Source organism: Balaenoptera musculus, chromosome 8 (genome assembly GCF_009873245.2).
Source record: "Balaenoptera musculus isolate JJ_BM4_2016_0621 chromosome 8, mBalMus1.pri.v3, whole genome shotgun sequence".
Classification (NCBI taxonomy): Eukaryota; Metazoa; Chordata; class Mammalia; order Artiodactyla; family Balaenopteridae; genus Balaenoptera; species Balaenoptera musculus.
Genome location: NC_045792.1, coordinates 109,828,257 through 109,839,747, shown reverse-complemented (window position 1 = coordinate 109,839,747; position 11,491 = coordinate 109,828,257). Strand labels below are relative to the sequence as shown.

General features: G+C 63.6%; 1 protein-coding gene across 7 annotated transcripts; it reads right to left on the bottom strand.

The window, feature by feature from the left end:
* Window positions 1-52: 52 nt before the first annotated feature.
* GATD1 (glutamine amidotransferase like class 1 domain containing 1) lies at window positions 53-6,767 on the bottom strand. Of its 7 annotated transcripts, XM_036860490.1 has the most exons (9): window positions 6,638-6,749; window positions 5,314-5,600; window positions 5,006-5,082; window positions 4,446-4,551; window positions 3,970-4,077; window positions 2,816-2,910; window positions 2,011-2,104; window positions 1,731-1,842; window positions 1,513-1,649 (listed from the first exon to the last, which is right to left on the bottom strand). In XM_036860490.1, exons 4-9 carry the CDS (start codon window positions 4,540-4,542, stop codon window positions 1,643-1,645), a joined length of 513 nt encoding a protein of 170 aa, XP_036716385.1. In that variant the 5' UTR covers window positions 4,543-4,551; window positions 5,006-5,082; window positions 5,314-5,600; window positions 6,638-6,749; the 3' UTR covers window positions 1,513-1,642. The 7 variants fall into 7 exon arrangements, with proteins under 7 accessions (XP_036716388.1, XP_036716385.1, XP_036716392.1 ...); XM_036860493.1 differs by lacking the exon at window positions 5,314-5,600 and having other exon boundaries at window positions 53-1,649; window positions 6,638-6,767; XM_036860497.1 differs by lacking the exons at window positions 5,314-5,600; window positions 6,638-6,749 and adding an exon at window positions 6,513-6,555.
* Between the last annotated feature and the right edge of the window lie 4,724 nt (window positions 6,768-11,491).

The window sequence follows — 11,491 nt, the reverse complement described above, 5'->3', positions numbered from 1 at the left end:
TGCTTGTCCCCCGATCTGCCCCCATTCCCAGCCACAAATGACTGATCCACTCTGAATTTTTGGATTTTTCGTATCTGTCTGGTTTCCTTTGCTGAGCATGACGTTTCCAAGGGTCCACCACATGGACATTAATATTGTTCAGTAGTAAGAATGCTCCTTTTATGGAAGCTACAACTTATCGCGAAAAACACCACGGATGTTCACGCATTGTTTTTGTGGAGTTGTAGGGTCTTTCTTTCTCTTGGATAAACCTCAGGGTCTATTTTAAACACCCCCGGCATGTGGGGAACCCCCGGGGGCACAGGCACCTGCACCCACCCAGTGGCCACCCCAGTGCCCTGGACCTGGCATACCCAGGAGCAGCCAGTGGGGCAGACTCAGCACCAGCCACCAGGGAGCAGGGCTGTGGAGGGGCCCCCGCAGAGCCCGCCTGGGTCTTGGTCTGCACAGTCAGAAGGCGTCATCATTTGAAAAAAGCTTTTTGTCCAGAGATGTCCGTGACTCCGTGATGTGAGGACTGCAAACACGGGATGACCGATGGGGCTGCCCAGGCCCCACGTGTGCACACAGCAGGCCAGCAGGCGGCAGGGGCCCTGACACGGGGAGCATCGCCTCCGACTCGGGGCGCCCCGCTTCCTCCTCCTTTGTTCTGAGGGGTTGGATGCGGCAGAGCTAGTCAGGCTGAGACAAGGATGGTGACACACACGGGGCCAGAGCAGCTCCAGGAGGCCCCAGCCGAGGGCCGCAGGCCAGGACAGGTGCCCTGGGGAAGCTGGAGCGCGACCAGGCTGCACTGGGACTCGGCTGGCCGGACAGCCACCTGGCATCCCCAGGACTGTCGCCGCCCCTGCCAACCCAGCCCAGCCAGCCACACTCAAGGCCTCCTTCCAAGTGGAACTCGGCTCCGTCACGTCCACCTTGAAACAGGCAGAGCAGCTGCAAAACCAGGCTCGGCCGTCAGGACCCGAGGCCACCTGGGCAGGGCCGTGTGTTGTATCCACAATTAAGTGTTTCTCTCAACATCAGAAGGGACGCGGTGACACTGCAGCAACCACCCCAAGGTCCATCCCGGCCTTAACGTGGGGTCGCCATCACGTTTGAAACCGTGCACTAGGCAAGGGTTAGGGTGAGAGCAGGTTCTTCAGCACCAGCCAGCGGGGCCCTCCCCACCCAGCCCCCCCCCAGCGCCCAAAGGCCTGGGGAGCCCGCAGGGAGGCCTGGGAGGAGCCTCAGCACAGAAGCGGGACCCTGGGATCCCAGCCGGCAGGCACCCAGCTTCCAGAAGGGCTCAGCCTCTGCTCCCCCCGCCAGGGTGAACAGGGACGGGCAGGGGAGCCAAGACCCCAGCCCGGACCCACAGCTGACCCTCTGTGGGGCACTCAGAATGCTCCAGGACCAGCCGGCCGCCAGCGGGCCCCTTGGCGCTCCCCACCCCTCCCTGAGGAGACTCTGCAGGGCTGGGGGCTCAGCCCCTCCCCCAGAGCCTTCACCCCTCAGGGAGGATTCTCAGAGCCCCCAGCAAGCCAGGCCGGGGTGTCGTGGAGGCGGGGTCCCCGGAGGCCTGAGAGTCCAGCTGCCTCTGGGGACACCCGGGACATCTGGAGGTGGCGGCATCCGCTGGCGGGCTCAGCTCGGGGCCACCTCACTTCCTGTGGGACGGAGGCCGGGTCAAGGCAAAGGGGCCGGTCACAAGGCAGCGTCCCACCCGCCACCCAGGCCAAGCCCCTCACCGGCTGCCGCAGAGGAAGAGCAGGTTCTGCACGGCCGGGACGGTGGAGCCGGCGTTCTGGCCAGTGACCAGGTGGCGGTCCAGCACCACGTGCACGGCGTCGGGCTCGCTGGCTGCAGGAGACCCCCGGGGGCCCAGGCCTCAGGCCGCGTGCTGGGCCGGCTCCCGAGACGCTCCCGCACCTGCCCTCCCGGGCCGGGGACTCGTGGTCAAGGGCTGGCCCCCCAGGTCCTTGGGACACTCAGCCCCAGCAGGCGGGCCTAGCCAGGGCCCCCACTCACCACTGAAGCAGGCCCCCGCGTCCTTCACGAAGTCCTCCACAACCAGGGGCAGGTGGGCGAAGCCGGGCGCCCGGACGAGCTCGTACACGGAAGGCTGCGGGGGAAGGGCACCCAGGCTCAGGGGGCCACGCCCGCCACGTGGGGGCTGCTGAGGGTGGAGGGGCCCGCAGCAGGGGCCGGGGCTGAGGCTCTCCCGCCGTGGGGTGGCCTGAGGTGACAAGGCCACCGTGGGGCGGAAGCTGCCTGTCACCGCCTCGCCCAGCATCGGGGCACACGGGTGACCAGAATGAGCCGGGCAGGTGACCTCAGGGCAGAGCCCTTCAACGAGCAGCAGGGCTGGGGGTCGAGCACAGAGCCACGCGAGGGGTGGTGACTGAGGTCCCCCCCAGAGGAGAGCCCCTGCCCCTCTCCTCCTGTCCTCTCCCAGCCACCGGCCAGGCCGGCCCCGTGCAGCCCCCGCGCCTAGGCCTCAGTCCTCGCCGGGCAGACCCCCCCAGACCTGCCCCAGGACCCGGACTCTGGCTCCACGTCCAGCCAGGCCCTCTGCCCAAGTGGCGGCACCGCTTCCTGGACCCGAAAGGAGTGACACACTCAACAGGCACGAAACAAGGCCCCGAAGGACCCCTGCTCCCCACCCCCTGCCCCGTGCTGGTAACCAAGAGCCCCAACTGGGCAAACGACTGCTGCCACCACCGGAGGGGACCCTGGGCCCCCCAGCAGGCCCCCAGCCAGTCCCCCTGCTCTCAGATGCGTGTGCACATCTTCCATCCCCATCCACAGTCCAGCACCCCTGCAGCGCACTCACCCCCGTGACGCTATAGCCTTGGAACACCCAGGACCTGTCCTCATTGGTGGCACAGCAGAGGGCGGCAACGCCGTGGCCCACAGCACAGATGGGCTCTGGAAGCAGGGTCAAGGCCAGCGTGAGACGCTGGAAGCCGCCCAGGCCCCTGCCAACACGCCCACTCCCCTGGCTCCCCTCCCCAGACACAACTCAGAACTAGGATTTGTTTAGAGCCCAGATCCCCTCAAGCCGTTCTCGTGGCCAAGAAACAGGTACAACAAGGAGGAAGGCGGGTGCCAGGTGCACCTGTCACACCGGAGCGCTGCCACCCTCTGCCCCGCAGAACCACCCACCCGGCTCCAGGCCCCGACTTGGCCTCTAGGCACCGCGGGGCAGCCCGCCTGGGAGCCCCCCGCCTCCGAATGCAGCAGGGGGAGGCACCCCGGCCCTCCTCTTGCCCCGCAGGCCCCTGGCTCCGAGCCTCCCTCTCAGGGCAGCCTGGCATGAGTGAGTTCCCACGGCCGAGGCGGCTCAGACAATCGCTGCCTGGGGAGAGGAGGCCCCATTCCCACGAACAAAGGACGCTGTGTGGAGCCCCTGGGTTTGCCTCTTGGGCCCTAACGAGCATCCCAGCCCCATCGCAGCGACTTGCCCATCACCGCCAATGCCAGGCCAGGGCAGTGCGCCATGTCTCCACAGAGCAGAAGTCCTCCCAGCCGCCCCACCCCACGGGCCTCCGAGCCCAAACCCCACCGGGAACAAAGCCAGCATCCTGCCTGCCCGTCTGGGGGGGTTAGCATCCCCAGCCATGAGCCAGGCAGAGGGGCCACAGGGGCAGCGGCCTGATGCGCACAAAGTCGGGGAAGGAGGCATGGGGAAGGGATGCCCCTCCCGAGTGTGTGTGCGTGTGTGTGTGCGCGCGCGCGCGTGTGTGTGTACACATGCTGACTAAACTTGTCTGCTCACTGGTCAGAATCATGGCTCTTCACACCTACCCTATCTGGCTCCTGAAATGGCCTGGCATCTCCAGCAACAAAACCTGAACCCCGCAGTCCATGGCCATCACCTCCCACGCCCCTCACTGGGCATCTCCCCGCCTCTCCTCCCTGTAGGTGGAGCCCCACTCCCCGCGAATCTGCGTACACGCCCCAACCCCAGTCCCGGGGGCCACCTACTGCTCTCGGAGCGGAAGTGCTGCAGGATGCGAGCCAGGGACCCGCTGCTGGCCAGGTCAGCCAGAGCCCCAGGACAGCTGGGAATCAGGAGGGCGTGGTACCGGGCACCTGGCAGGAGACCACAGCCCCGTCAGTCACAGGCAGCGAGGTCGCCAGCTGGGACCAGGCCCTACACGGCCACCAGCCCAGCTCCTCTCTGCTCCTGCCAGCCACCGTGTCACAAGGATTGTGTCACTTATCCCCATGTGGGCTAAGGCTCCCGAGGCCCACAAACCACCTCTGTGTGCCTGCCAACTCCCTCCCCCAGACCGAGCTGGAGAACTCTGGCCACAGGACGCAGGACCGGACACGGCCCTGGATGGCCACAGTGCTTCGTGACAAGCCCCTGGATGCTCCAGGAACAGAGTGAGCGAGCACTTTGGGGCCATGACCCCAGCTGGAACCACCCCCCCACCCAGACCCCCAAGGCCCCGCACCATCGATGGACTCGAGCTTGGCGGGGCTGGCGTAGGCCTTGAGGCGGAAGTCCTGCACCCAGCGCGCGTTGCTCTCGTTCACGTCCACGAAGTCCATGGTCTTCCCCTGCAGGAGCCCAGCATGAGACGCCCCGCTATTGGCTCAAGAAAATGCTGACAAGGGCTGGGACTGACAGCAGTCCCTCGGGACAAAGGGACCCGACCGCCCAGCCCCTCAGCAAGCCTCGCCACACTAAACCCCCTCCTGCCCCTGGGTGGCCTCAGTCTCCTGCTTATAAAGTGGAAGCAAGTGTCCTACCCACCTCAGGGGTGACCCTTAGTGCAGTGAGAAACACCTGATGGGTCACTTCTGTGACCCTGAGTTCCACACTATCGAGGGCCGAGAAGTCCTCCCAATGGTAGGTCTGTGCCACCCTCACTCACACGTGACCAAAGGTCTCAGAAAATGGGGAAGAGAACTAGATGGTGCCTCTGGGGTCCTGGGCCCTCAGCCCAAGCTGGCTCCCGGCTCCTCCCGGGGCGTGAAACGCTCTCCTGGAGAAAAGGGTGGCTGGACTTACCCCGGGGGTGGCCACCTGCAGATTGAAGGCGGCGCTGGCCAGCGTGAAGCAGTGGAGGAAGGACTGGGCCGACACGCCTGCGAGGAGATGCGGCCCGGTGGGTGCAGGGCTCCTCCCGGCCCCGGACCACTCTGGGGAGCAGCCCCTAGCCCCACCTCCCCCCGGGGCCCACCCCTCACATGGCTGGGGTAGCAGCCCTAGCCCCCCGGCCCCCCTCGGGGGGCTGTCTCCCCAGCCTGACCACTAAAGTCCTTTCCAGAAGGCAAACCCACGCATGAGGTTCCCTGACACTCTGCTTGTCTACGCACCGAACCACACGGGCTGAGCACCAGCCCCACCCCCGAAGGCAGCCACAGAGCAGCAGCAGTGAGCGAGGCCTGTGCCCGTGGAGGTGGGGCCGCAGCAGGTGTCAGCAGGAAGCGCGGTGCGTCTGGTCTCCTCTGCACAGGCCGGGGGACGCTGGCTCCTTTTCTCACCGAATTCCCGGGTCCTGCCTACCGTCCCGGCCCCGGGGCTGCGTGCAGCCTCTTCTGCGCATGCCCAGTCCGAAGGCTCCCGGCTGCTGGGAGCTGAGGCCCACCAGAGACGCCTGCTTCTAAAGGGACTTGATCTGCATCCCTCCACCTTTATTTAATCGAGGGACCCAATCCCGAAACCTCGCCTTCACCTTTATTCACTCTTACAAATTAATACACATTCATCGTAAAGAGTCCACAAATAGGGCAAAGATGGTCTCCCCAGTTCTGCCCAGTTCCTCCAGCCCTCCCACCCCGACCTGCCCCGCCCCAGGGTCCCCTGAAGGGACTCTGGAGGGCCTGCTCGTCCTGCCCACAGAGCGCAGGAGCCTTGTCAGAGCTGTGTCCCACCCCATGTCCTCAGCACCCCTTCCCCGTGGCACAGCCAAGCCAGTGCGGCCCCTCCTCACCCTTACCCCACTCCGACCAGCCACCTACGTCTTCAGGACTGAACCCCACTCTCGATAGCTCACCCTTGAACTCCCCATGCGGGGGCGGGGGGCGTCCCTCAGTTCCTCCATCCCTCATTCTGGGGACAGCTCAGGGGCCCTGGGGCTCAGCACACTGTGACCCCATGACCCGCGGTCCTCACTCCCTCGCCCACTTGGGCAGCTACAGAAGTCAAGACGGGGACAGACTCCAGAGTCGGATCCTGGGTCCCAACCCTGGTTCTCCACCTCCCCGCCATTCGACTTTGGGCTCATCACTCCTCTGCGATGGAGGCAGCAAGGGGAGGACCCAGGAAGTGCGCCAGCCACCCTCACCGGCTCGTTCCTCCCCTGCTGACCCTGAGCACCCGGAGGCCTTGGCGGAGAACCGGGCCCCACCAGCCACGGCGCCCGCGAGCCCACCGGACTCGTCCCTCCCCAACCCTCGTCCTCCGGGCCGTGTGCCGGGCCGGCGGGCAGCGGAGAGGGTGCGGGGAGGAGACACCACTGCCCTCGCCGCCCCGCCTCCCCGGCTCCCCCAGGGCGGCGGTCCGGCGTACTGACCAGACCCGCGGCGGGCCGTCATCCCCGGTTCTCGTCTCCACAGAGGTTCGGCCCGGGCGGAAGCACTCGCGGCAGACGGCCCCCGGCCCCGCCCGCCCCGCCCGCCCCGCCCTCTCGAGTCTCACCTTCGGCGGCGCCGCTGGCCACGAGGAGGCAGGCCGGCCGGTTCGGGAGCCGCTCGGACGCCATGGGCCCAGCCACGGCCTGTGCGGCCTGCGCGTGCGCGGAGCGTGGCAGGGGCAAGGTCAAGGGCCGCGGCGGCCTGGGGGCTGGGCTGAGCCGCGCCGGGCGCATGCGCCATCCCGCCTCCCGCCCCGCCTCTCCCTCCCAGCCCTGGTCCGGGTCGGAGTCCAGGTCAAGGTCCGCCCGGGCTACTCCTCCGACGCTGTCCGCCTCGTGGCCCCGGCGGGCCCGCAGAGAGGTCTGAGCGTGGGCGCGGGGCCGCAGGAGAGGCCTCCGAGGGTCTTCTCGGGCCAGATCCCTCAGCAGCCCTGAGCAGACCCCTGGCCCGACTCCTGCCCGCGGTCAGAGGCACGGTTCCTTCCCCTTCCCAAGCCCAGTCCAGGGCCGCGCAGGCCAGCCTGCGAGGGTACGGGTCCCACGTGGCATGTGGAGTTGGGAGGGGCATCCTGCACAGAGGCAGCCGTGGTGGCATGGGGCCTCACGAGCCAGAAGCCTCATTCTGGGTCTGGCAGTGGCCTGCCTCTCCGTGTCTGCCCCCGTGTCCAGTGGGGAGGACACACACAAGATGACCTGTCATGATGACTGGAGTGCCCCCCAGGTGGGGTTGCAGTCTCGCCGCCCTTTCCTGAGTGGGTTCCCATCCCAGGGGGCGGCCCCTGTCCCTCACACCCCACCCCCTGCGGTTGAGGTGGGGCCTGTTACTCAGGCCCAGCCTCAGGACCCACATCTGGGCCAGGTGGCCGTGCACACCTGGGAGTGATGGCGGCTGCTGCAGGGGAGTGACTGGCAGGTGACTCCTCCTCTCGGAGCAGATGCAGGAGGGCCTGGGGACCAGACAGATCTGCAGCCAACAGCCCAGACCTGGTGACTGTCTCCTGGGAAGGATCTAGACCTGAGAGGTTGGGGCTCCCCCTTCAGAGCCCCCACCCATCCTGCTGAGCCCCATCCCACAGCCCTTGCCCTGGGTCACACCTGAGGTGTAGGCTCACCCACTTCCCCCCGGCATCATCTACACGCTATTCAGGTACCTCCTTGTCCAATAGCGAGCGCTCGGGTGGGGCAGGTGAAGGTGGGGGAGGCCTGGGGGCTGGGCACAGGGGCTCTGCTGTTGGGGGTTGTGACGCCCTTGAACCTGGGCTCTTGCACTTGTTTGGGACCCTGAGGCACAAGGTACGTGGGGATCACAGGTCCTATTGTCCTGCACCAGCGTTTCACTCCTGTCTCTGGAACTTGCTCACCCTGGAAGCCAAGGCCGGGTGAGTGGGGGGCCATTCCTGGGGGGCTTGGTGACCAGTGCTTCAGGTCACCCCTGCTTTTGCTCCCTTGGCAACTTCCTCTTTTCAGAGCACGCCTGAGCCTTTTCCTGGGAGCCTTTGCACTTCCTATTCCTACCTCTGGAATGCTGGAGTGCCTCTCTGCCCATCAAACTCCTAACCATCCGTCAAAGCCCATGGGCACTAAGGCACTGTCTACCCAGTTCTCCCGTTCTGAGAACACCCCATGCAAGGACTGCCCTGAGTGCCCCTTTGTTAGCTCAGCCTGACTGCCGAGTGGGCCTCCCATATAAGGACTTGGGATTGGGGCTCTCTCAGGGTGGGTGTGTCATGGGCAGGCCAGCTACCCAGGCAGCAGGCAGAGTGGCCCATGTCCCAGGCCCAGGATGCATCCCTCTTCCCAGCAGGGCTAAGGCCCCTCAGTTCCGGGTTCTCTTTTGGCCGAGGCTGGGCAGGGTGGGATCCAGAGACTTAGACCTCAAGCACCTGTGGGTTATGCAGACCCTGCACCAGCCCCTAAAGCCTGGGGCGGCTGAGGCCAGGGCAGCGGGCTGGGCACAGGGTCCCTCTGCCTCGGGTGGGGCTTCAGCAGTACTGTTGAGAGGACAGATCAGCTGGTTCCACTGTCTGACCCCAGGCTGCCAGGGCCTGGCCGGAGGACATCAGGCAGTTGGGCAGGCAGTGGCGATCTGTGGCCTGGAGTGGGGTGATGTGACAGGGAGGTGGGTTCTGTCTCAAGCTGGCCCATCCCAATGCCCAGGACATCAGGACGGAGCAGCGGTCACCTGGAGGATCCAGAGGAGGGTCTGAATGGGGTTCCCCTCAAACACACCTCCGGGTACCACTGGGCTGGAGCGGGGGGCCGACTTACACCCAGGCTTTGTTCCCACGTGCCGGGGTGGATCCCAGGGACATCCCCTCAGCGCTCTCTGCAACACACAGGCGTGCACTTCTCTCCTGCCAGGACAGGTGCCTGATGCCGGGGCCGGGAGCGGGGGGGGGGCGTGGCATGTGGGCCGGGGGCGGGGGGCGTGGCATGAGGAGGTGGTGAGGCTTTCGCTCTGCTCAGCAGCCCTCGGGCAGCCAGCACTGGCTCCAGGGGCCGAAGGCACCAGACAGGAAGCCCAGGCACGGCCGGACCAGTCACTGGGGCCCAGGGAGCCTCTGCCTGCCCGGCCCTGGGACCTCCCTGAGGTCAGGGAGCCTCGGGGCCAGGGGTGCGCTGAAGGCCCAGGAATCAGAGAGGCCCGATGCAGCAGCCAGGGGGAGGGTCCGCAGTAGTGAGCCGCCCGCACCTCTGCCCTCCCCAGGCCTCGATTGTTCTGCCCTGCTGGAGGAAGAGCGTTTCCAGAGGCCCCTACCTGGCCATGCCCATGTCTGCAGAGGGCAGGCTCCTGAGGCATTGGCATCCCCACCCCTGGGCACACCGAGGATGCGTGCCAGGGTGGGGTCCCCAAAGGGAAGTTACGCTCGGGAGAGGAGAGGGTGCTAGAGAGGAAAGCAAACTGGATCCCTACACCTTTTGCGTCCCTATACAGTGACCCCATGTGTGACACAGCTTTTCCTGGTAGCCCCTCCCTCAGTGCCCAGCCCAGTGGGGCCTCCGTCCCTGGAGACACTGCTGCCATCTGAGTTCTCCTGGTTTTCAGGTGTCCTTGTAAGTTCGAGTGGGATTTACAGTGTGTACTCTTTATACACTGAATACTTTTTATAGGTGGTATTTTGTTTAGACCTTAAAAGTAGTTCTGGGACTTCCTTGGTGGTCCAGTGGTTAAGCATCTGCCTTCCAATGCAGGGGATTCGGGTTCGATCCCTGGTCAGGGAACTAAGACCCCACGTGCCGCGGGGCAACTAAGCCCGCATGCCGCAACTACCGAGCCCGCGCCCTCTGGAGCCCGCACGCTGCAACTAAGACCCGATGCAGCCAAATAAATAAATAAATAAATAAAAGTAGTTCTGTAATAAAAATAAAGAAATAAAAGCAGTTCTGTAATAAAAGTAACTTAAGTTAGCCTGGGCATCCCCAAGAGGTTGTTTTTGTTTGTTTGTTCGTTTTGGGTTTTTTTTCTCATTTTGGAAGCATGCCTACACTCCTCAAGCTTAGAGATGCTGTGAACGAGAAGCGGAGCCTCAGAAGAAACAGGAGATGGTTACAAAGTGATATCACAAAACTACAGTGTGGCCTTGGGGCAGGTGCAGGCAGACCCAGGCTCAGGATAGGCCCTGGCTGTGTGGGAAGTGACAGCAGGAGACAGAGTCACCATGGGGCTAGGGGGACCGTCCACCGCCTGAGGCTGGCCCATCACACCTGCTGGTGAGAAAGAAAGACCACAAGCTCTCCAGCTTACTCCACACGAAACCTAAGGTCCAGATGCGTTAAAGGCCTAAATGTGAGTAAATGCCAAGAGTATTAGACTACAACAAGGGAGAATCCTTCTAACCGAGATTCCAAAACTTGCATGGTAAAGGGAACAACAGTTCTGTGTGATAAACTGAGATTTTGGAACTTCTAGATGCAGGACACAGAGTGAGGTGTAAGCCAGCCACTGAATGCAGATAAGTGCCATTTGATGAAGGCTTGGAATATAAAACACATAAAGAGGACTTCCCTGGTGGCGCAGTGGTTAAGAATCTGCCTGCCAATGCAGGGGACATGGGTTCAAGCCCTGGTCCGGGAAGATCCCACATGTCGCAGAGCAACTAAGCCCGTGCGCCACAACTACTGAGCCTGCGCTCTAGAACCCATGAGCCACAACTACTGAACCTGAGAGCCACAACTACTGAGCCTGCGTGCCTAGAGCCCGTGCTCCACAACAAAGAGAAGCCACCGCAATGAGAAGCCCACGCGCCACAACGAAGAGTAGCCCCCGCTCGCCACAACTAGAGGAAGCCCGCGAGCAGCAACCAAGACCCAATGCAGCCAAAAATAAGTAAATAAAATAAAAATCTTAAAAAAAAAAAAAGAAATCAGAAAAGGCAAGGCCCAGATGGCCAAGAACCTGGTGAAAAGTAGCAGTTGGATCAGTGCAAACAGAAACAACCAGAAGTGGCCAGCTTCCCCCGTTCAGACGGACTTTATTTTTATTTTTTATTTTATTTATTTATTTATTTATTTTTGGCTGTGTTGGGTCTTTGTTGCTGCGCGTGGACTTTCTCTAGTCGCGGCGAGTGGGGGCTACTCTTCGTTGCGGCACGCGGGCTTCTCACTGCGGTGGCTTCTTGTGTTGCAGAGCGTGGGCTCTAGGCGCACGGGCTTCAGTAGTTGTGGCATGCGGGCTCAGTAGTTGTGGCTCGCAGGCTCTAGAGCGCAGGCTCAGTAGTTGTGGCGCACAGGCTTAGTTGCTCCACGGCATGTGGGATCTTCCCGGACCAGGGTGCGAACCCTTGTCCCCTGCACTGGCAGGCGGATACTTAACCACTGCACTACCAGGGAAGTCCCCAGATGGGCTTTAAAACCTTGAGTGCTTCACCTGCTCCTGTGTCACCAAGAGAGGGGAGCTCTCCTCTCGTGGCCGACTCATA

Bases quoted from the DNA above. Each gene is read 5' to 3' on its own strand.
- GATD1 (XM_036860493.1), bottom strand. From the start codon at position 6,701: ATGGCGTCCGAGCGGCTCCCGAACCGGCCGGCCTGCCTCCTCGTGGCC. The intron at 5,083-6,637 runs GTGAGACTCGAG...ATCTCCTCGCAG, and splicing joins GGCCAGCGGCGCCGCCGAAG to GCGTGTCGGCCCAGTCCTTC. The intron at 2,105-2,815 runs GTGAGTGCGCTG...CTTCCCCCGCAG, and splicing joins AAGGCTATAGCGTCACGGGG to CCTTCCGTGTACGAGCTCGT.